At 39.1% G+C, this 23,186-nt stretch overlaps 2 protein-coding genes and 1 long non-coding RNA gene across 3 annotated transcripts in view; 1 reads left to right on the forward strand and 2 right to left on the reverse strand.

Annotated features, from left to right (window-relative positions):
• Positions 1 to 7,108: 7,108 nt before the first annotated feature.
• LOC135932710 (uncharacterized) overlaps positions 7,109 to 23,186 on the reverse strand; it is a 75,795-nt gene continuing 59,717 nt past the window's right edge. Inside the window, exons 2-3 of the long non-coding RNA XR_010573601.1 lie at positions 7,743 to 7,924; positions 7,109 to 7,267 (exon numbers count right to left, since the gene is read on the reverse strand). This is a non-coding gene — a long non-coding RNA (uncharacterized LOC135932710). The remainder of the gene's footprint in view (positions 7,268 to 7,742; positions 7,925 to 23,186) is intronic.
• Positions 14,964 to 17,992, forward strand: LOC134624513 (G2/M phase-specific E3 ubiquitin-protein ligase-like). Its single transcript, XM_065470296.1, has 12 exons — positions 14,964 to 14,996; positions 15,119 to 15,399; positions 15,482 to 15,517; positions 15,624 to 15,697; positions 15,799 to 15,876; positions 16,145 to 16,350; positions 16,433 to 16,532; positions 16,630 to 16,792; positions 16,895 to 17,001; positions 17,076 to 17,220; positions 17,358 to 17,484; positions 17,671 to 17,992. The coding sequence occupies exons 2-12, from the start codon at positions 15,289 to 15,291 to the stop codon at positions 17,973 to 17,975; spliced, it is 1,452 nt and encodes a 483-aa protein (XP_065326368.1). The 5' UTR covers positions 14,964 to 14,996; positions 15,119 to 15,288; the 3' UTR covers positions 17,976 to 17,992.
• On the reverse strand, positions 18,237 to 21,274 carry LOC134624514 (uncharacterized). Its single transcript, XM_063469506.1, has 7 exons — positions 21,165 to 21,274; positions 20,297 to 20,973; positions 19,754 to 19,799; positions 19,306 to 19,397; positions 19,114 to 19,224; positions 18,721 to 18,994; positions 18,237 to 18,443 (listed from the first exon to the last, which is right to left on the reverse strand). The coding sequence occupies exons 1-7, from the start codon at positions 21,213 to 21,215 to the stop codon at positions 18,237 to 18,239; spliced, it is 1,458 nt and encodes a 485-aa protein (XP_063325576.1). The 5' UTR covers positions 21,216 to 21,274.

Here is a 23,186-nt window from a genome sequence, read left to right on the forward strand (position 1 = left end):
ACATGCACCTGCTATTTTTTTTAATTGCATTATTATGTACCTGATGACCTTTCAAACTTTCGCAAACATACCTCAAGGTCTCTTCCTGTTTTCTCCATCCAGGATCCAGAGTCAATAAAGGCTGCTACTCTCCTGGCATTGTAGAGAATACACATAACACAAAAATCAAATGTTTGCCATTAACATAAAAATTCATAAAGTAGGGATGCAACAATACGTTTTTCAAACCGTCAGATCCTTGGATCTGAGTTTTTGCCGATACCAAGTACCAATGCTGATACTTCTACCACACAAAAAATGTAATGAATTAGAAGGCAGGTTTTTTTTTGTGTGTTTGTTACAAATAATAACGGTGAATAAGATTTTTTTTTTTAAATGTATATTAATAGAAATGACCCAAAAATTCTAAATTTTTACCGATTTTCCACATTTCAAGTATCTGTTCATGGTATTGGTTAACAAAAGATATGGATACGATTTCATTTGAACCGTATGGGCCCGGATAGCAGTATCGGTGCATCCCTATCATGAAGTAGCCTAAGAACGAGGCTCCCTCCTGAACCTTTAAGCCTAAGAACGAGGCTCCCTCCTGAACCTTTAAGCCTGAGAACGAGGCTCCTTCCTGAACCTTTAAGCCTGAGAACGAGGCTGCTTTTAGATGATCTTGCCAAAGAACGCACTTGGCCATTGAACAAGGCCAGAAAAACTTGTCATTTCTTTAGTGTCAACATAAATATGGCTCGGTAGAGATCATCTCCAAAACCATCAGGGCGAAGTGAGTCCAGAAAGAGTATCTGTCTCTCAGCTACCAATATAACCTGAAATGGACATGTTATCATCATCCATGAAAAGACGACATGACAACCTCCGTTATTTTCTATCAGATGAAAAAACACATATATATATGTGTATATATATATATATATATATATATATATATATATATATATATATATATATATATATATATATATACACATATATACATACACACATATATATATATATATATATATATATATATATATATATATATATATATATATATATATATATATATATATATACACACATATATATATATATATATATACATATATATATACACATATATATACACATATATCTATATCTATATATCTATCTATATATACACACATATATATATATATATATATACATATATATGTAGAGAGAGAGAGAGAGAGAGAGAGAGTTTTAAAAAATAAAAGTAAAAAAATTAATAAATAAAAAAAATTAATAAAAGATCAACATTAATTTTCGTAGTTACCCTTCAGTTTGTAATTATGTGCCATTCTTCGTATTTTACGGCGCAGTTCTTCAGTCGGGGGAAGCTCTCCATTGAGGAGAAAAGCATGAATTTGCTTGTATACATCCATTGTTTAAATGTCCCGGGCAGTCGAAAAGGAGGCAGAGCTGTCGACAAATGCTAGAAGCTAACTGAGCGCTTGTCTTTTTTTTAATTTATTTTTTTATTAACAATTGGAACAATACAGTCACAAACAACATGACACAATATAGTGCAAATGAACTCTCGTGGAGGATAAATAAAAAAGAACACAGTCAATACAACAAAACTAACAGCAAGGATATGGGGGGAGGGGGCTAGACAAAAATTCACAGTATTAACGGGGAAAAATTAAAAAAAGAGCAGAGGTTGACACACAATAGAGGTAATGATCAAAACAGTAACAAATGGGAAATGTCATCATAGATTGTGGCAAATCTGCTTGACTTCAGTTTTTTAAGTGACATGAAATAATGTTTGAAGTCATTGATGAACCATGTAAAGGATGGTTTTCTATTCCTCCATTTACAACAATGTATATGGTATTTACCTAACAGGATGACAATGTTAATCACAGTAGAGACAGATGGATGTTGTTTAGCCATATAGAAAATAATATCAGAAATATTAAACTGGGGGATATCGTTGATCTTGAGGGATAACCAGCTGTGTAGTTCTAACCAAAAGGCAGCTGATGCAGGACATGAGAAAAACAAATGGTGTAATGTTTCACATGCTGAATCACAAAATGCACACTGGTTAACCTCAAATTTAAACCTCCTCTTTAGAAATTCAGACACAGGATATATATTATTAATTATCTTGAAATGAGTTTCTTTTATTTTTGGGGAGACAGGCCACTTGATGAATTTTGAGAACGCCTTTTCCATGAGTGACTGATCCCCATGAAGGGCCTGCAAATATCTACCTGAGTTAAACCCCTGGAAAAGAATAGATTTGAAATTCACACTGATAAATTTATTGTTACATTTACTATCATTTAGGTTGCAGTTACCAATTTTTAAGCTTGGCAGCGCTGGATTGACCTCAGAGTGTAGCATTGTGTTGCGTATCAGCTGCCTTAGGGCCAAAGGGATAGCACAGCAAACTTTTCTGTATTCTTTTAATGGACAATTAAAGTCATGTCTCTTCGAGAAAGACACGTAATCCAATAAAGCACCACTCGAATCCAGCAAGTCAGTTACAAACAAGATACCACTCTCAAACCAGTTCCTGATAAATAATGGCTTTTTGTTGGCAGTTATCACTCTATTGTTCCATAGGGTAGACATGTGAGGAGAAAAGTTGTGTGTAAACATCATTTTCCAAAAATGAAGAATCTGTTTGTGAAAATTAGAGAGTGTAACAGGTATTTTACTAGTTTCAAAGTCACATCTTAATAGAAAATCAATTCCTCCTAGTTCCTTAAATAAAGATCTGGGTATATGAAACCACATGGAATCAGACTGAGATAAACAAGCTCTGAGCCAGTTGATCTTAAAAGTTCCGATCATTGATTCAAAGTCTAAGGCTCTGACACCACCCTTCTCATAGTCTTTAACCAACTGTGATCTCTTAATATAGTGGGTTTTGTTTTTCCACAGGAATTGAAAAATAATTGAGTTGGCTTTCCTAATATTTTGGGGAGAAATATAAAGAGAATGACATGGGTAAATTAATTTAGAAATACCTTCAGCTTTGGAAAGGATGACTCTGCCAAATATAGTGATATCCCTGGTCAACCAACGACTAAGGGATTTCTTCATGTCGACGATACGATTGCAGATGTTGTTGTCTTCTCTTCAGGACATATTTTTAGAAATCACTATACCTAAATATTTAACTTCCAATTCTACTCTTATAGAAGCTATATTAGAATCAGAACACGTGTGAATAGGTAACAATTCACATTTGTTAATATTCAGACACAGTCCTGACACCTGGGAGAATAATGAGATAGTGTTAAGCGCTTTAGCTACCATGGATTTATCTCTTAAAAACAGTGCAGTATCGTCAGCAAACTGGCTTATTTTGAATTCCTTATCAAAAATGTTAATACCATGTAAATCAGGGTCTTTTTGGATGATAAGTGCCAGCAGTTGAGTGGTTAATATGAACAATTTGGGGGAAATAGGGCATCCCTGACGGATACCTCGCTGCACTTCAAACCTAGGTGTCATTCCAGGGTTAAGCGAAACAGAGCTAAAAATGTTACTGTAAAACATTTTGATCACATTACGAAAGTTTACCCCAAAACCCAGGAAATGCAAGGCTTTAAGCAGGAAGGGATGTTCAACCTTGTCAAAAGCCTTATAAAAGTCCAAAAACAACACTAAGCTTTCAGTCTTTATATACTGGCGATAATCAAGCATATCAAAAATCAATCTAATGTGATTGTGTATATGTCTTCCTTTTATAAACGCTGACTGACATTCATCCACTAAATGTGTTAAACAATCATTTAAGCGGTTCGCATAAACATGAGCCAGTAATTTATAATCATTACACAGAAGGGTTATGGGTCTCCAATTATCCAGAAGTAGTTTGTCTTTGTTGGGTTTTGGAATTAAAGTGATTAGACCTTGTTTTATTGTAGGTGAAAGATTAGTTGATGAGATACATTCTAGGTATGCACTGTAAAGCATTAATCTAATGTCATGCCAGAAAAAGGAGTAAAATTCCACTGTTAGCCCATCAATTCCTGGTGATTTGCCCCTGGGCATTTGTTCGATCGCCTTGTCCAGCTCTTCAATTGCAAGTTTACTCTCCATACGATCCTTTACATCCACATCCAATGTCCCATTAAGGCCTCTAAGACTTTCCAGAAACACAGTGCCATTCTCTGTTGAATAGGTTGACTTGTAAAGGTTACTGTAAAAATGAAGTATTTCCACGTTTATTTTGTCATGGTCCTCAGTCAAAACCCCCTTGATATTCAGTGATTGAATCTTCTTACTTGCTTGTCTGTGTTTCTCTAAATTAAAAAAGTAGGAAGAGTTTTTCTCGCCCTCCTCAATCCATCGGGCTCTTGAACGAACATAGGCACCATTGGCTTTCTCTAAGAACAGTTTATCTAGTTGAGATTGAAAAGTGTTTAGTTGTATTTGTTCGTCCAGAGATAAATCCTGTTTGCAGCATAGCCTGTTAATTCCCTCAATAATGCTTTGTTGCTCCTGTCTTTTCTGTTTAGCAATGGATTTGCTAATTTGAATTGCTATCTGTTTAACTTGGAATTTAAACCATTCCCATTTGCTCACATGTGACATATCTAATTTGTCAATTTCCACAATTAAGTTTCTCACTTCAAGGCAGAAGTTGTCATTATGCAGAAGGTTGTTGTTAAATTTCCAAATAAGGGATTGATGTTTCACCTTGGTTAATGAGATGAATAAGGAAATCAAACAGTGATCAGTTAGAGGGGAAGCTGAGATATCACACTTAGAAATGTTGTTGATCAAATTGTTAGAGACTAACCAGTAATCAATCCTGGAACACTGACCATTATTAGATGAATAAAACCAAGTAAATTGGCACGCAGATGGATTTTTCAGCCTCCAAGCGTCACAGAGACTAACTTTGTTGGCCAAATTAAGGATACTTTCATCATAATTGTGGCATGAAGTCCTGGGTGGAAAACGATCTACAGAGGGATCAGGAGCTACGTTAAAGTCTCCCCCCACAACAACTTTGTCAACAAGATAGCTCAACTTCCATTTCCCTAGCTGTTCACAAAGGAAGGTTAGAAGTTTCTTATTCTGAGCTCTGTTAGTATAACCATATACACACAACAGAATGTAATTTGAACCATTAATCTCTGACACTATCATCAACCAATGACCATCAGAATCACTTTTACAGTCTATGACATTTCCCGGAAACCTATTAAATAAAATCATCACTCCAGCTGAGTGAGACGTGCCATGACTAAAGAAAACAGATTCACCCCACTGTGTTTTCCAGAACTTTGTGTCTGCCTCAGCCGAATGGGTCTCTTGTAGAAAGACACAGTTAGCCTGTTGCTCCTTGCAAAAAAGAAAGATAGCCTTACGCTTCACAATGTTTTTTAGCCCCCTGACGTTCAAAGAAATAACAGATAACATATAACACTATTACAAAAGTATTAGGGGGAAAAAAAAGAAACTTAAGAAGACACGCAGGAACGAGCAGCCGTGCCCTGTATAAAAGACATATTCAGTGCAATAACCCTTAACAACCGGGAAATTTTAAGATAAATGACATGCTAAGCAATAGACTTATTCAACAACAGCATACCTGAGAGGTGAAAAAGGTCACACAAAAGAAAATCAGTTCGGGTCCACTCTTTGGTTATCAATCAGAGCGTAGCCGTCCTTCAAAAACGCTCTCTTTCCCTTACTCCTGGCGTCCTGGACCAGTGGCCACAGCTTAGCTCGAGCCTCCCGATCTTCCTTGGAGAAGTCTTCCTTAAAGCGGATGTTCATCTCCTTGCAAACCCTCGCATACCTCGATTCCTTCCAGACGTCGTCCCGGACCGTTCTCATGCCAAACTGGATAATTATGGCTGCAGAGTTCCCCTTTTTTCCCAGCCGATGGACAGTGTCAACAGTCTCTCTCAGTTTATCCACAGACAAGGGCACAACTCTGGTGAGAATCCCGATAACTGACTCTCTCGTGTTTTCATCATCTTTCTCAGGAAGACCAGTCAGCCTTAGGTTCCATCTCCTCTTATATCGAGCATGTTCCTCACAGGAGCTGCGCAGGGATTTGTTTTCTTTCTGCAGCTCACCAACTTTCTCCTGGAGTACTACTATACTTTCTTTATTTTTTCTTATTTCCGCTGTGTTCATGTCAATGCGCTTTTCAAACTTACGCAGCAACGCCGTCTGTTCATCCATCTTTTGCGTTAACACATTGACTGCTTGCAAGATAGCTGCGGCGGTGTCCTCCTCCTCCAGAGGCTGCGCTCGCACCCCTCTTGCTTTCTTCGGATTAGGGCTTTTCGTCGGAGTGTGAGCCCAGTTGATTCTGGAGTACTTAGAAGTCATGTCAGTGATCTCCAAATCTTGAATATCCTCCTCGTCACATGCCTCTCTCTACACCGAAACGTTGTAGTCATGATCCATCGTAGTCACAGGACAATTATCAAAATTAACCCCGGAAAAAATACAAATTAAAGCTGGTTTGCAGTTAGTTCTTCAGTGGCTGGTTGAAGTGCACAAAAAGAGCAAAAAACGGGTTATTGCTTTTAATAAATTCACAGTTTTAGGACAAAAGAAAGCCAAAAAAAGTTCGGACGCCTGCAGTAAAGTTGCTGCTCACTCCGCCATCTTGTTCCTCCTCCCTCCAAACTGAGCGCTTGTCGCTACAGCGCTAACCGTATAGGGCTTTGGAGTTGACGTCACGCCGCAGTGCATTGTGGGATCGCGGCGCCATGTCAGTAGGTAGGCTACCCAGATAGCAAGGAAACATTGAAACAATGTTGAGTCAATATCAGGCGATGTCATTGAACCAACGTTGAGATCTGACGTTGACCTAACGTCACTCTTGCACCCATTTTTAATGTTGAAACAACGTCAGGTTTTGATGTTGAATCAATGTTGAAACCTGACATTGATTCGATGTTATATTTTCTAATACTGTTGACATTGAAACAATGTCAGATTCTGATATTGAAACACTGTTGAGCTATGGTGTTGATTTTCCACCTCTTTCGCAGTTGCTTTTTATTGAAAAAAAACAAAAACAAAAAAGGTCAATAGACATGTATCATTTGCAAAATACTTTATTAAAAGACAAAGTTTCGTATTTACATTTCTATGTTTCACGTCACTTTTTATTATTTACTCCGGGATGGGGATGGATGATGTGCGTCCTGCGTGCCACCCGTACGATCTGGAGCATATCTGAGCCATTTCTGGACTGCTTGAGCAAAGACCAACTCAGACATAGAGTTCGCCCCTACCTGCTGCGCCAGGCCATCTAGGACAAAAATAGACACACACACAAAAAAACAAAGACAAAAAAAGGGAATTAGAGCACATGAATAAGCTCTTGTTAATTGTCTTCAGCAGGGAGAAAGTATGTAAACTCCTAGGCTGATAAACATGAAAGTCACCAGGCGGAAATCAGCAAACTGCCGCATTTGATTCCCAAAGAGCTATAAGCTGAAAATGTGATATGTCTTAGCATGGTGTGCCGTGTATCCTTTAAAAAAAAAAGAAAAAGAAAACATGGGTCCTCGGGCTGTACAAAGTGTACAACCCGAGGACAAAACAAGCCGAAGACCAAAGACTCCATCTCCAGATTAACCGGACATGAAAGTCTTGTTATTAAGAAAGACAAAGTAATATAGCAAAAAACAGACATAGGAAATGTGAAATGCACCCAGCACATCAATTGATCCCTTTATTGTTCACTTTAGGCTCATAAAACTACAATAAATGTTAAAACTTACCAAATATGCATCTGCACAGCGCTGTCTCTTTAAATGCCCTTTTTTGCTTTGTCTGGTCCTTGGTTTTTTCCCTGCCCAGTTGAGTACAGAGGCCAGCTCCTTTGTAATGGCATAAACCATTACACGGCGGACTCGCACCTCCAGTGTGGTCCAGCAGCACCAATCAACGCAAAGCGTCTCACCTATAGACACATTTTAAGAGATGGAATTAGCGTGTCTCATGTCTTAAATGTGTATGCAAGTGCTTGTGTGTTTACTTCATGTAATTGATGATAGAAACATGTCATTTGGTTTTCCCTAAAGCCTGGTTTTCAAGTCATACAAAGAATAAACCAAAGTATTGGCAGTACAATGTATTTCTATTCCCTTTTGTTGGATATTCATTTGTTAGTTCTTGTAACTGCTAAAAGTGTTTACTAGTTTTTGCCTGTCACATATATTTGTTATACCATGTAAACTGTGAAATTCCAAGATTTTCAAACTTGCCTTGTAATAGTGGCTTCACAGAGTCTCTGGAATCTACAGAAAAAAAAATCACAACAAGATGACATTCAGGATTATAAACTGGTGTTTTGAAGATAAGAGTACAATGACATTGTGATGCAGCTTTAAAGCTTTTTTAAAAGCATACCATCTATAGGGAAGACATCAGACTGTGCATGCTGGGGAGATCGCAAAGCTGTGTCGGTTTGTGCTGGAGTGGCGAAAGGTGCCGGAAGCTGGGTGGGGCATTATGATGGTTGCTATCAGTGGGCTGGGGGGCAGACTGCGGAGTGATGAGGGCTGTTTAGAAAAAGATAATTTTTTAAGTATTTAAGAATACAGACAACTTGTCAAAAAAGTCTCCTTGTGTCAGACACAGATATGTACACAGACACTAGACAGTATTTTATTACCTGGTATTTTCACTCGAGGGGCCTGGGGAAACCGTTTTTTTGTAGGCTGCTCATCCTCTGAGTCCGTATATGTGTACAGGGGATTTGGTCTAAAGAAAATAAATTAAAAACGGTCTTAAGTAATTGTAAATATGCTTTTGGCATATTGTTTCCTAAAGTTAGTTTGATTTCTAACAACACACACAGGAAACAGAGACGTGCAAGAAGGTACAGTATACAATGAATTTTTGAAGTGCACAAGTGTAGGCTTTGCATTTTTAAAAAGTTTACAAACTTCCACTTTTTGGACTATATTATGTGGTGATATTGCAGTATGCAAGCACCACAGATATGTATAAAAGACAAGATCATAAATTCTTAACAATCAAAGATATGTTTGTGAATAAAAAGGTTTTACTTGTGCTTTCTTTTAAGACTGGTCTGGGTTTCTTCTTCGGACTGAAGGTCAGACGTATCACAGCGTTCACGTGGATATCTCTGAAGACTGCGTTCTGCTTCGTGAAATGTGCCTGGAAATACAAACACAATGTACGGCCAGACATACATTACGTGTGGACAAAAGGTGCAAACGCATAGAAAAATCAGCGGTTTCAAAAATACGCTGGTACGTGTGGACGTAGCCTTATTCATTATTCAAGGCACAAACGGAAAGTCATGTACGCGTGCAACTTAAAGTTAGGTGAGCGTGCAACGTACAGTCACGTGGGCACGCTGCGTGAGCTTTCAAACTGAGTCTAAAGTTTTCGTGTGCGAATTGAAGCGAGTGCTCTCCAATCATCAAAAGTAACAAAGTCATTGAACACGTTTATACAGTTAACTTTACGTTTATCAATCATATATCACAGATTTAGAATTTTTTGTAGTACTATGCTAAAAAGCAACTACAGAGCGAAAGTCTGGGTCAAGCGCCGAGGCGACGGCAAGAACAAAATAAACCTCGAAGCGTTAAAGCTAGCTTTGTAAGGGAATATAACGAAGAAATTATGAAACGAAAATGTTTTCTTTGTTGATATACTTTGTCCGCAGTGCAATTTATTTGTTGCCGGATTGTAAGAAGTATAGACACAATTTCGGGCTCCCACATTTTGTGGGAGCAACGTAAATAACTGTAAAAAACTCGTTAATGTACAACATTAATGAGTTTTTTACTGTTATTCAAATGCAAACATGGAAATAACGAGTAGGAAAAAAAATATCATTCATTCTTACCTTATACTAATCGTGGTGCAGGCCAGTGCAGTGCATGAACTGATGCCTTCTCCGGTCAATTCCGCTGAGAGTAAATCAAATGTCCCGCTCTACTGTAGAAGACAATACCTGGGGGGATGTACCAATGTGAGAGGGGTGCTGTGGAATAGTCCAAGTGATCGCTGCTTTAATTTCCCGGTCAACTATACATAAATTGCACGTAGACACGATTTTTTAAAGCTGGTGAACTAGACCAAGTCATTGATAACAAATGAACAATAAATCTACTTTCTCTGGTACTTTATACCCGATCAGTTGCAATGCAATTTAATGCTCAACTACAAATCGATGGTTTTTGATGGTGACCAGAGCCGATCGATCGTCAACTATAAATAGACGTTTTCTCGACGTTGTTGTTGTCACCTGGTCGACTATAAATAGATCAAATATCAATGACAAAAAAACAACGGTGAATCAACATCGTTACAACGTCTCTATAGTAAGACCGTCGGTTTACCACAGTATTTCAATGTTGTTACAACATTGGCATTTCAACCCCGACCATATACGACGGTTCGGATGAAAAATCAACATAGATTCAATGTTGTCTTGCTATCTGGGTAGAAAGCAAAACAAGCGCACAATGTTGGAGTGTTGGAATCGGGACTGCCAGAACCATGCTCAAAATCAGCGCAAAAGACAAAGGGCTGTATCGCGACCGATTGCGCCCAGACGCCAAGAGACGGTACTTTGAAAAAATTGCGTGCATCGGTAATGTGGACCCGTATGAAATAAGGAAGTGGAGTGGAAACCTACCGCCTTTGTCCTATCCCGATCTTCGCATACCTTGTCTGTGGAATCAGCTCATACACAGCAAACCAGTTTAAGAATTATAAATCCCTGGAGGCCCACATCCAATTCACGAACGGCTGGGTGCAAGATTTGTCCATCTTTAAGCCTCCACGCTGCGAGTACGTTGTCGTTAAGACAAAGGTAAGTCGGTTTGAACTTGATAACTTTCTAAACAACTTCCTTGTTACAGTTTTTGATTTGCACGTACAGCCAACCCATCTATATTAGCCTTGGTTCATTACAGACCTTTTAATAAAAGTGGTTTTTGTGTGTTTCAGGTACTGCACTCACAACGACTGAATGAAACTGCATTACAGCCATGGGTCATTGTGAGCACCAATGGGAGGGTTGAGGCTGCTCACTGCACATGCATGGCTGGAGTTGCAGAGACCTGCACCCATGTCGCTGCTCTTTTGTTTAAAGTCGAGGCTACAGTGCGTATCAGAGTCACCAGAACTGTAACAGACGAGCCAGCATATTGGGTATTGCCCGGAAATATGACCAAGATACAGCCCGAGGTTGCACATAACATTGACTTCTCCTCAGCAGCTGCCCAAAAACATGGTCTTGATGAAAACATAAACACACCCTCCTTTTGCCTTTGAGAGGCAAAAGGAGGCGATCGCAAAAACGGCAGATTCCTGCAACGCTGGAGGATTTGTCACCATTACTGGATGCACTACTGTCAGGTACAAATACAAATCTTTGTTACCAGCGCCAACCACTGTGACCTCGTTGTGTGGACACAGAGAGACCTTGCTGTGATACGCATCTTCCCTGAAGTGGATTTCTGGGAACCACGTTTAAAGCAAGCACAAGACTTCTTTCTTAAAGTGTGTCTTCCTGAACTTGTTGGGAAATACTTCTCCAAACAATGTGCTGCTCTAAATAGCCTGTAATGTTTCATTTTGTGGTTCAAGATTGATGCCAGCTGTGTGTTGCCATGTAAATAGTTTGCATTTCATTTTTATGTACTTGCTAAGTACATGTGAACAGATCAAGAATAAAAAACAAACAAACAAATATACTATTCTTTTCTGTTTTATTGAAACTACTTCACACAAAGTACAATTATTTACAATGAACTACACATGCAACACAACAGCTTTATGAATACTCAACAACAGCAAGTTTCATTTGGCGCTGGTTTGACAACCACACTGGGGCACATATTCACCAAAACACAGCAAACCTTAATCTTATCAAGCAGTGTTGTGTTTATTTCTGCCCACATTTGCAACTGGTACCTCAACCTCGACTTGTCCAACACAACTGCTGTCCACTGCCTCCATGACATTGTGATTTTGTTGTTCGTCTTCTGTCAGATCTTCATCGATCACTTCTGCACGCAGCACACCTTCAGACTCTGCAGCTGCATAACAAAAGCCTGTAAGATAAAATTAGTGCATACACATAAGGTAAATGTACACCAATATTCCAATGACAGGTGTGTGATTCATCTGGAAGTTATGTGCGGATTAGTGTACAATGATAGCAATTTAGTATGTTTTTAGAGGCCCATGTGCAGTGTTGGTGCCCAGTCTGGATTTGTTACATTCATTTCATATGCTGGTTTACCTGCAATAATGCTAAATCATAAGCTACTCAGTCGACATGACGTGGTTCTGCAGCATCACACATTAGCATGTTTTATCTCATTATCTATGACCTCAGCGCATTGAAAATAACACTAAAAGCCTTTTAAGAGTGATATGTATTAATTTAGAACTCACCGGAAAGAAAATGCGGAGAGCAAACCAACAAAAAGCTGGGGATTGCAGAGCACTCGATATCCGCTTGTCTCACCGCTGCAATGCAAGCCTGACGTCTTTGTTTAGTAATATCGGATAAATGGGATCCCTCACGTTGCCTCCAGGATGGAAAATGATGAAAAGAGAGCCCATTATCCAGCTTCTTGCCTTCACGATCGTGTGATCTAACGTTGTAACTGACAACACAACACATACGAACCATAGCTGAAGCTGTATCCTGTGTCTGGCCTACTGTCATGGCGAAAGGGGGCGTGGCCCACCTCCCGTGACATCACGCTCCAAAGCCCTATTGTCAAATATATGAAGGCCGTTTATCAATGCCCAAGTACGCGAGTACGTACTCGCGTTCTCGGTGAGTACGTACTCGCCGAGAACGCACGGGAGTACTCTCAATCGGAACACCTGCGTACGTGATGATGTCACAGGTCCGGAGTTTTTACTGCCGTCCCCTCTTAATTTAACTGTGAGTAACGTGTTATGAAGCTTAACTTTAATCACAGCCAAACCGGTTTACTCAGGAACAAATAAAACACTGAAATAAACCAAACATTAACATTTAAAAGTGATCTAAGTGACTTATATATCATTTTTAACCTCAGTAGTGAAACCTCTATTAATAAAAATAGTGTACATGTACATACGTGCACATACCTTAATAAAAACAAGCAGGTGAGATGTTAGAACGCTTTTATTTCTATTTCAGTGGACACTCAATACTATAGACAGCTGCTGGAGTTTCTTTAACCTGAGTAGTGAGAAGTCCGCGAGCGGTGGGGGGGGGGTTGAAAACGATGTGCCGGGAGTCCGCTGTTGAGTTTTGGACGAAATGCATTCTGGGATATATAGCTGTCCCAAGTCTACACCGATGCATGCTCGATAAAACGGGCGGATCGAGAACACATCCGGGACTTTTTCGCGTTCTCGGCCTGATGCGTACTTCGAATTGGAACAGTACTTGGTCTCCGACTGATGACGTATCACGAGTACACGAGAACGCAAGTACGCACAAGTACGCATATTGATAAACGCCCTAAATTGTCGTGTCCAAATTCATGGGCTGCATCCTCCTGAGGACCGGGCCTTCGTATGGCGTTATTTCAGTGCCACTATTCTGAGCGCACGTAAAAAAATATTGAGCGCACGTAAAAAAAGATTGCAAGTGCAAGTGTTGCATTTTGAAGAGAAATTTATTTTGAGCGTACAAAAGCTGAATTTGAGTGAACAAAATTCATTGCTGCGTGCAAAAAATGTATTTCAGTGTTTGCGCTTATCCATATACACACACACAATAGCACCCCCTCTCGCTCAGTTTTTTCATTTGCGCTTGCTCGCAATGTGTTGCTTGCGCTCACAACATTCTCTGCTGCGAGCGCTCAACTCTCTGTACACCGTTATAAGTGTGCCACAAAACCAACCAATCACAGACTTGGTTTCAAAAATTCTGATTGGCTCTTACGGTCTCCAATCAGCTCGCTAGCTGCTGCATTCCGGACACCGGAAACACTGTCCACTCAGCCTCGCTTCTTGCAGATAGAGGGAGTTTTGATTTACTCTGCAGCCAAAGAAGAGATGGCAGAATCAAATAATGGCTCCAATAATACTACACCACAGTATCAGGTGAGTTTAATTTTTTTTGTGTGAATTTAGTAATTTGCTGTCCTTTCTGTTTAATATGCTGTGAAATTGTAGTTACAGATGCAGCTGTAGAGTTTAAGCTAGCCTAATGGGTAATTACCAGCGTAGTTGTCTTACTGAGGCAGTGTATCCCAATCATGCTTTTTAGGGTAATGGTGCAGTTGAGTCAGCAGTAAGAAATCTGGTGTCTTTGCTGCTTAACAACATATCCACAAATCCTTCAGGGAGGCCAACAGAGAGTGGGCAGCAGGAGCCTAGAAATCTGACTATCCAGCAAGAGATGACAAGGTGTTAGCTTTTTTTGTGTGGTTTTTTTTTTCTAAACTTTTTGCAATCTTTTCTGTTACAGTTATTTGGTTTATCGATTTATCAACATTGATTTCTAAATTAAAATGTGCTATTAGGGACTGATGTCATATTTAATAACTTTATTAAACAATAACCCTTATGTTATGCAACACTGGATTTTTTTAAACTCATGCATTTTCATCACACAGATCATTTCCAGGACATTTCAAATCAAACTTGAGCCGTGGTAAAAAGAGATGTTTTACATCTACTAAGCAGCTTGTCAAGGCAGGCAGTAAGACGACAGGCCTCAGTTTTTATTTGCTGTCAAAAAACACATCCTACACTCCTTTGCCAGCTGAGGAGCTTGAACTCCTACAAGCTGGCATGGGGAGACAAACCGTGTCTCTTCCAGAAGATGGTGACCATGCAGAGGTAAGTTTGTATAGTCAGTATTAAAATAAGTCATTGGCAGACGCATTTAGCCTGAATCATATGCCACAGTCCATTTAGTGTTCCATTCTGCTTAACTGTGTTTTTAACTAAGATTTCAAGACTTCTGGAAGAAACCTTTCCAAAAACTGAATATCTTTGTGGAGGATGGCTCTTGCATAAGGCAACAGGTTTGTTGTAAATTCAGTTCTTATGTGTGTTTTTGGCATTCTTGCGTGCTCATACTGCATTAGAATTATGTAGTTGATACTTTTGCTGCTTGATTGTATGTGCTATCTTTCTGTCAATAAAGGTGGCAGTGGTCGACGAAAGCTCACTGTAATTCCACCTGAAACAGAAGGATATTCTGTCAAAACACTGAAAGCTGTGTCAGGAGGTGGCAAATCCACTTTTTACATTGTACCTCTTCAGGAAACACTAGACACATCTCCTCTACCTCCCGACTCACAGCACTTTTCAAAGATGCCAAAGAAGTTATGTTACCAGTGTAATGAAGTTATGCCTCTGCAGATGCTTGCAGTACACATCAATACGTGCAAAGGAAAATTCTCTCCTGATGAGACTGATGATGAGGTGAGACAATTTTGATGAAGTCAAAATGAGCAATTTTAATTAAATAATATAGTATCACAATTACTGTTTTTTAATTCTGCAGGAATCTGAGTTATGCATTGTGAAAAGCAAATGCAAGGTAAACCTAGCAAATTACTAAAAACCCTAGTAACTACAATGAATTTTGTATCGGTAATGATCTTTTTCCCACTATGCATAACATGTACCCCTTTTTGAAATTGTAGGTTATTTGTCCAATATGCACTAAGGACTTTCCTGAAGATGAGATCACAGTCCACGCGAGTCTGTGTGGGGATAGGTAATCTTTTTTCAGCCATTTATGAAAAAATGTTAATCAGTAACAGTCCACGCAAACATATGTAGTTTTTTTTTTTTTTTTTTACTTTGTTTCGTCAACAGCTTTCAATGCATGGTGACTGAAGAAAATGACCAAACTACATGCACACCAGCTCAAACTTCAGTATGCACAACAGACAGGTAATCTTTGCTCTATTATAGTTCATATACACACTATTATGCAGAACCATTTGTTAAAATTATGTGTAAGATCTTTTAAACAATAGCTGGGTTTTAATTTCATATAAAACATTTTATGATCACACTACTTTAAATTATGGTTAAAGATTGTTGCACAGAACATGCTGCGATAAGTTCTAATCAAGTTTAATGTGGTAGCCTCTTTTAATCTAAAGATGATTATTTTTCTTTGAGAACTTAGGATGTTTTCTAACCTGTTTTTGTTAAGCGTGGAAGATGTATTGCGTTGCCTTGAACAACAAGTCGACACCACAACAGAATTTAAGTTGTGTGTGGACAGAGAAGACCTTCCAGACAGAGGCATTCTCCAGTGGCAGAGAAAAAAATCTGCATCTCCCACCAGTGTTCTTAGGGTGGTTTTCATTGGAGAGGCAGGCGTGGATACAGGAGCACTTAGGAAAGAGTTTTTGAGTGGTGAGTTGCCTATTACCTGTTTTGTCCTAGTGTCAAAAAAATAATGGATAACTTAAAAATGCGGATATTTTTTGTATGAAAGACATGATTTCAGGTATTGAAAGCAGATTCTTTGAAGGACCTGAGAACAAGGGCAAAAACCCCAAGTATTCTCTGACCGATCTTGATAATGAAAACTTCAGGTTGGTTACATACGAGCTTTGTGCATTACATTTAATACGCATCCGATATTTTTGTAAATGTTACCTGAAAATGAATTATAATCATTTGTCTTCACAGAACTGTTGGTGAAATAATTGCAGTCAGCCTCGCCCAAGGTGGCCCATCTCCTGCCTTTTTCAAAGAATGGTGCTACAATTTCCTCTGCTCAGGAGAGGTTGATTTCAGCTGTCTGTCTAAGGAGGATGTTGCAGATGTGGAATCTTCCCTGCTCATCAGCAAAGTGAGCACCTGGTTTAGCTCTGGCACATGATATATTATGAGTATGGTGTTTTTAAACACTTTTAACCTTCTGTATTTCCTCTTTCACATCATACATTTCCAGGTTGAAGATGCAGCAGACATACAGTCTCTGATGTTGTGGGCTGATGAAATTGTCACCTGTGGATACACAAACCAGATAAAGATGGATAGTAAGGAAAGCATGATACGGTAAGCGAGAAAAAGTCAGTGAGATCATTAACCCATCCCCAACTAGTTTTTCATTTTGTTTTGTTTTCTTTAAGTGCCATTGTCTTACACTCTACAACAAGACTGATTCCAATGCTACAGCAGCTCAGAAAGGGCATGGAACTGTATGGTCTTGTGAACCTGATGGCTGTAAATCCTGAAGCTTGCCACAGTTTGTTTGTGCCTGGGAAAATCCTCAAAGTAAGTATTAACATAGCAGCTTCAGTCTGATCCGAAGACAGTCCACTTATCTGTACTGTAGTTATCCTGTATTTATTTATTAGTTTTGAATGAACAATATATCTATAATATAATCTACTTTATTTCCTTATTTACAGCCAGACGCTGATTTCATTATGATGAGCTGCCAACCACATTTCAGTGAAAAGGGGACATCTAGGGAGAGAACTGAGAGGAAGATCATAAATTTTTTGCAAGATTTCTTGCAGGAGATTGAAGCATCAGGTACTATATAGTATTAGCTGTATATACCTATAGTATTGTGCATATATATACCGTATGCATCTGTTAAATATTTTTGCTTTAACATACAGGGCACAAGGAAGTATTCTTAGTTGTTACTTTAAAACATTGTAATCCAGATTGCTTTTTATTTAGAAAAGACTTCAGAAACATTTTCAAACATCACAGATGGAAACACAGGCGGTGCAGGTGGTGAAAAATCAGAGTCTCTTGCTGTCCAGCATGTGCTCCAGTGGATGACCGGCCAGTCCCATGTTCCCATCCTTCCTGATGAAAAGAGACATTTCAAAATAACATGCAAGTTTGACCACGAATGTAAGGAGCGGCTGGGAGATCACTCAATTTGTTACCCAGTTGTGAGTGCATGCACTTGTACTGTGACTTTTCCAGTGCAGCATCTGGACACGTACACAATGTTTAAAACCATAATGAGTGCAGCAGTTAGATATGGTGGTGGATTCCACAGAGTTTAACACATTGTTGTCTTGTAATTTGGAAACTAAATGAGTAAAAATGTTTCTAAACATTAGCTGTTAAGATGTTCGTAGCTGTTTCATGAAAATGATAAGACTTCAAAACTTTGTGTAGGGTCCTACGTTGATAGATATTAAGCAAGTGCTTTGTTTGATTGTCTACTTGTAATCTGAATTGTAATCTGTAATCTGTAATCTTTCAGCAAAGAAATCCAGTATTTGAGAACAAAAGAGCGTTGACTTTCACGTCCATCTTAAGTGTCACTGTTGGTTTGACACCAGTAGCAAGAATTGTATATACAGGTCATGACCGTAAGACTCTGAATGTTCCAAGGGATTAATTGTTCTCTGAAGTCCCTCCAGGGTTTCCTCATCCAGTGGGCATTCAATTTCAGGAACCACAACTGTGCTGTTAGATTCTTCTTGCAGTACAGCACTCTCCCAGTCAATGCCTGGATCCTGAAGCTCCTTCAAATCCACAAACATATATAATAGTCATTATTCCAGAATAGGTACTTTTGGGAGTAATGTTATTTTGTGTAAGCGTTTTTTTCCAATAAATACAACAATTTAAAAAGAATGCCTTTGTTTTCATGTTCTTCTTACTGTGATTTACATTAGTGGTAATTGATAGGCAAGAATGTATAAAATCACCAGAAGCATCTCGCAGATGTGCCACAAGTGTTTAATATGTTAATTTCAGAAGAGCAGAGTTTCAGAAGAGCAAAAAATTATGATCTGGTACCTCAAGTCTCTCGCCCTCGTCCAGCTCTTGTAGATGTCCCATACACCAGAGCTGTTCAGGAGTGAGACCACCTTCTGTCCTGAGGGGATGATTATTCCATCCTCCAACAAAGGTGACAAGATCTGCTCGGAGTCGAGGGACAAAGATGTAGTGGACACCAAAGAGATGAATGACATCTGAAATGTCAAGCAGGCCATCCTCCTCAAGTGAGTGAAGAACATCATGGTACTTGCTAGTGACTGCAATCCAGACATCACGCCAAAGTCGTTCTACTCTGTAAATACATTTGAATTTGGATTTATGGTATTATATGCTTTAAATCAATATCAGAACTGCTACAACAATCTACCCCTGCAGTCAATAATAATATAAAAAAAACATCAAAAGACTAACCTCTGATTGTGGACACTCTTTCCAGATATGAAACTCGCTCTCCCTGTTCCTCTTGTGGCAAACATGAAATGTGCAATGTCCAGGTTTTCTACTCCTTGATCTGCCCTAACCCTATGATAAAAATACATTTTTAAGGAAGTTGTCTTTAATGAAACTTGTTGCTAGCATATAAATTTGATCAGGGCATTAAACCTTGATGGCAAGCCGTGAAGCTGGGCTGATCTCAGGAAAAATGAGAATGCAGTTTTTGCCCTGTTGTTAGTTGCTGCATCCAAATACAGGACCTGCAGTAAAAACAAATGGAAAATTAAAGATCTGGTTTCAGATCATGTATAGTTTTTCAGTTAATAATGCAGTTCCATAATAAGTGTTCAAGGAACATTGTACGGTTCTATGTTCAAAACCATAATTCAAAGCTTGAGTAGTCTATACATCAATATTGGTAGTACTTATCAAAAAATAAAAATGGCCTTTTAGTTGAACCTTTTTTTTTGTAAAGAACTGATTATAATTTTTTTTTTAAAATTGCAAATCGTCCACTATGTTGGCTTGCTGAATAATTGATGTTCATAAAAAAATAACCTAATACAGCTCTCATTTCAAAACTACCAAATATTCTACATAACAGTTAAAATTTTACCTTCCTTGAGTAGCCATCCACTCCACCAAAGATCACAACATTGTACCTGTTTCAGAGGGAAAACAATCTCACTAAGGCTTGATTTGCAGAACATGTAAGACATTGAAAATACATTTTTCAGTATGCACACTTGCCACTGATTTAAACTGGACACTTGTCAGGTGTGCTGAAAATAATACCAACATTTTTATATGTGAAAGTGGATAAGTTCAATGAGACTTAATATTTGAGTTCCCTTGTCATGATTTTTTTTTAAGTTTTCAGGAGCACTTACCATATTATGTGTTGATAGGCTTGTTATCATGGAAAATATCGATATACAAAGTGTAAATAATTGCTCAAGAAAATTTACAATTAACAATATTACTGCTTTTGTTACACATCCTGTAATCCTTTTACTTAATATTACTCTATGAAGTGCTTTTTAAAATATTATAAACACACTGAAAGACCTATCAGATAAGGTTGATTAAAACAGATTTAAAGTATAACGTGCATCTTTCTGCCCAACTTTTATTAGAGCTATATAAGTGGGTATTTTACCTTATTAGCTTGTGATTTGTGTCTATGTGGACAAGGGAGAGAGGGCCTCGCACCGAGTAGCTTCTTCGCACAACACAGCCTAGTTCTGTAATCCGTGTGAAGATCCCAACAGCATCAACTCGATGCATGGAGGCCATCATTCTCCACCACTGAACACGGAGACCCATAGAAACCAAATGTCCTTGAACCATTCGATAGCCAGCATTTGGCATCTGATTTTTGATAGCCGATATGATGTTGTCCAGCTCTTGGTCATTCATTGTGCTGTATGTTCCTCTCACAGACAAGTCAAATTCTTGCATCCTCCTGAAGATTGTTCTTCTTGAAACACCAAGACATTTAGCGATGCAGCTGACTGGCAGCTGAGTGTCCAACAAGTTCTTCAGTTTTTCTCTCTCTAGTACGATTTTGGGGTGGCCAGGTCCCAGACCAACTTCTGTTTCCAGTTCAATAATGGCCACAGAGGTGATGTTAATTTCACACTGAACCAGATGATGAACGTTTTGTAGAGCCTCTGTAATCTCTGACAGACCACCTATTTGCTGAGAGAAAGATTCAAACAGAACAAGCTCATGACGAGTCAAGAACTCCAAATAATCCAGATTTAGTGGTTGTTGGTTTAAAGCAGCTTCCAGTTTAGAGAGGAGTCTATGCATCATTTGCTGTCTCAGTATGTCCTGTTAAAAGCAGCAAACATGGACAAGTAGTTAGAAAAATACAATGAAATGACGTATCTCAGACAAAAATAAACAACCCATAAAACGAACTACATGAGGTACATCATTTTGCAAGTTTGCATAGTTTGCAAATTAGCTAACGTCAGTTATCAAGCGAATAATAATGTACAAAATGATTTTATATTACTTACATGTGGCCGGGACATGTTGTTTTCGTGCTGCTGTTCAGTATTCGACGACATAAAAGAGAGCTACTCAAATATAATTTGGAGAGTCAGTTGGCATGGTTGTATAATGCAACTACATTATACTACACCAACGATAGTCTTAACAAATAATATATTTTAAAATAAAATAATTAAAGATATTATCCGCAAATTGGGGTTTAATTGAGTTTAGCTGGATTTAGCTACATTTCGGACTGTTTCCGGAATGCAGCAGCTAGCGAGCTGATTGGAGACCGTAAGAGCCAATCAGAATTTTTGAAACCAAGTCTGTGATTGGTTGGTTTTGTGGCACACTTATAACGGTGTACAGAGAGTTGAGCGCTTGCAGCAGAGAATGTTGTGAGCGCAAGCAACACATTGCGAGCAAGCGCAAATGAAAAAACTGAGCGAGAGGGGGTGCTATTGTGTGTGTGTATATGGATAAGCGCAAACACTGAAATACATTTTTTGCACGCAGCAATGAATTTTGTTCACTCAAATTCAGCTTTTGTACGCTCAAAATAAATTTCTCCTCAAAATGCAACACTTGCACTTGCAATCTTTTTTTACGTGCGCTCAGAATAGTGGCACTGAAATAACGCCATACCTTCGCAATCTAAGTGGGCCGGGTCCTCAGACGGTCGGGTAGGCCGGAAGTAAACGGCAGTGAAATTGGACGGTCCAGCCTTCTGATTAACGTCACCGCTGTCTCGGTGGAGTTTAATAAACTCGGCCGTCTGCTCCTTGCTATATAAAATATAACAGAACACTGGAGTAAATTCTCGACCGTCTCACACTTCTGTTTAATCAGTTTTCTGTTTGACGTTTAGTCAGCTGTATAAAAACCAAGGAGGAACCCACTCGGGGGATTAATAAAGTTTTATTTTATCTAATCTAATCTAATAACTTTAATCTCAGCCAAACCGATTTACTCACGAACAAACAAAACACTGTAAAAGCCCAACAATAGCATTTTTAGGTTGTCTCAGGTTATATTTCATGATTATACTTATATACTACGTTTAACCCGAGTAGCGAAAGTCCGCGGTGATCTGAAAATGATGTGCCGGGAGTTGTGCCGTTCTCGGCGGCTTCAGTGACCCTCGAGCTCCCGGCTCGCTATCGAGCTGGTGGGTAGCAGGCGTCTCCGAAAACGTCGAAGCACTTTTCCAAATATGCGATATCTTGATAAAACGAGCAGATATTTGATGTTTACACAGCTACTTTCTCGCCTGAAAATATGTTAAAAGTTTATTTTGTGACCCAGAAAAATTAATAAGAGTAATTTTAAAACGTAGTACCGGCCGCCATTACCGGAAACTAGAGTTTGGCTGGGCCGCGCTATGAATTCTGGGATATGATGGGCAAAGAAGGATACATCAGACTCATCCTCAAATTCGGAGAAAATGAGGACCCATTTGTCGGCTGCATTCGGAGCAGCCTATGAATTTGGACAGCCTTCGGCGCGTCGCTGTGACGTAATCGGTCTACAAATGCGGCCTCAGGAGGAGGCAGCCCATGAATTTGGACACGACCAATGTCGCAATGTTGGCAAAGAGAGGAAGTGACGTAAGATTTGCGCATGCGGGGTACCGATCGGGTTTCCGGTACGGATCGGGTATAACCACAGTCATCATACTTTTTGTCTTCCAAGGGGAACTTTAGGTTTTATTTTCAAGACGGCTACGGCAAAGATCGTGTGGCTGAGCTGAGCTTCCTTTCTGCTTCTCCTCTGGTCTCCGGCAGATCGCGTTTCTGTTTCTGATGCGTGATTGGAAAGATAAACGCTCTCGTAGCTCACACAGCTTGTTACTCTGCAAGGTAGCCAGTAAAATGCTGGGAGGTCAGATAGCCCACTGTCTCTACTAGTCCTAGTCCAACTACAAAGCCCACGTGTCTCCTTCTCCGCTGGTGGATCTTTATGTCGGGTTATTCTGAGAGGGGATCCAGAGTGAGTACATTATAACTACATTGGTTGCCTAACTCTATAACTGTCTACAGGGCTTC

This window comes from Pelmatolapia mariae, linkage group LG3_W, assembly GCF_036321145.2.
Source record: "Pelmatolapia mariae isolate MD_Pm_ZW linkage group LG3_W, Pm_UMD_F_2, whole genome shotgun sequence".
Taxonomy (NCBI): Eukaryota; Metazoa; Chordata; class Actinopteri; order Cichliformes; family Cichlidae; genus Pelmatolapia; species Pelmatolapia mariae.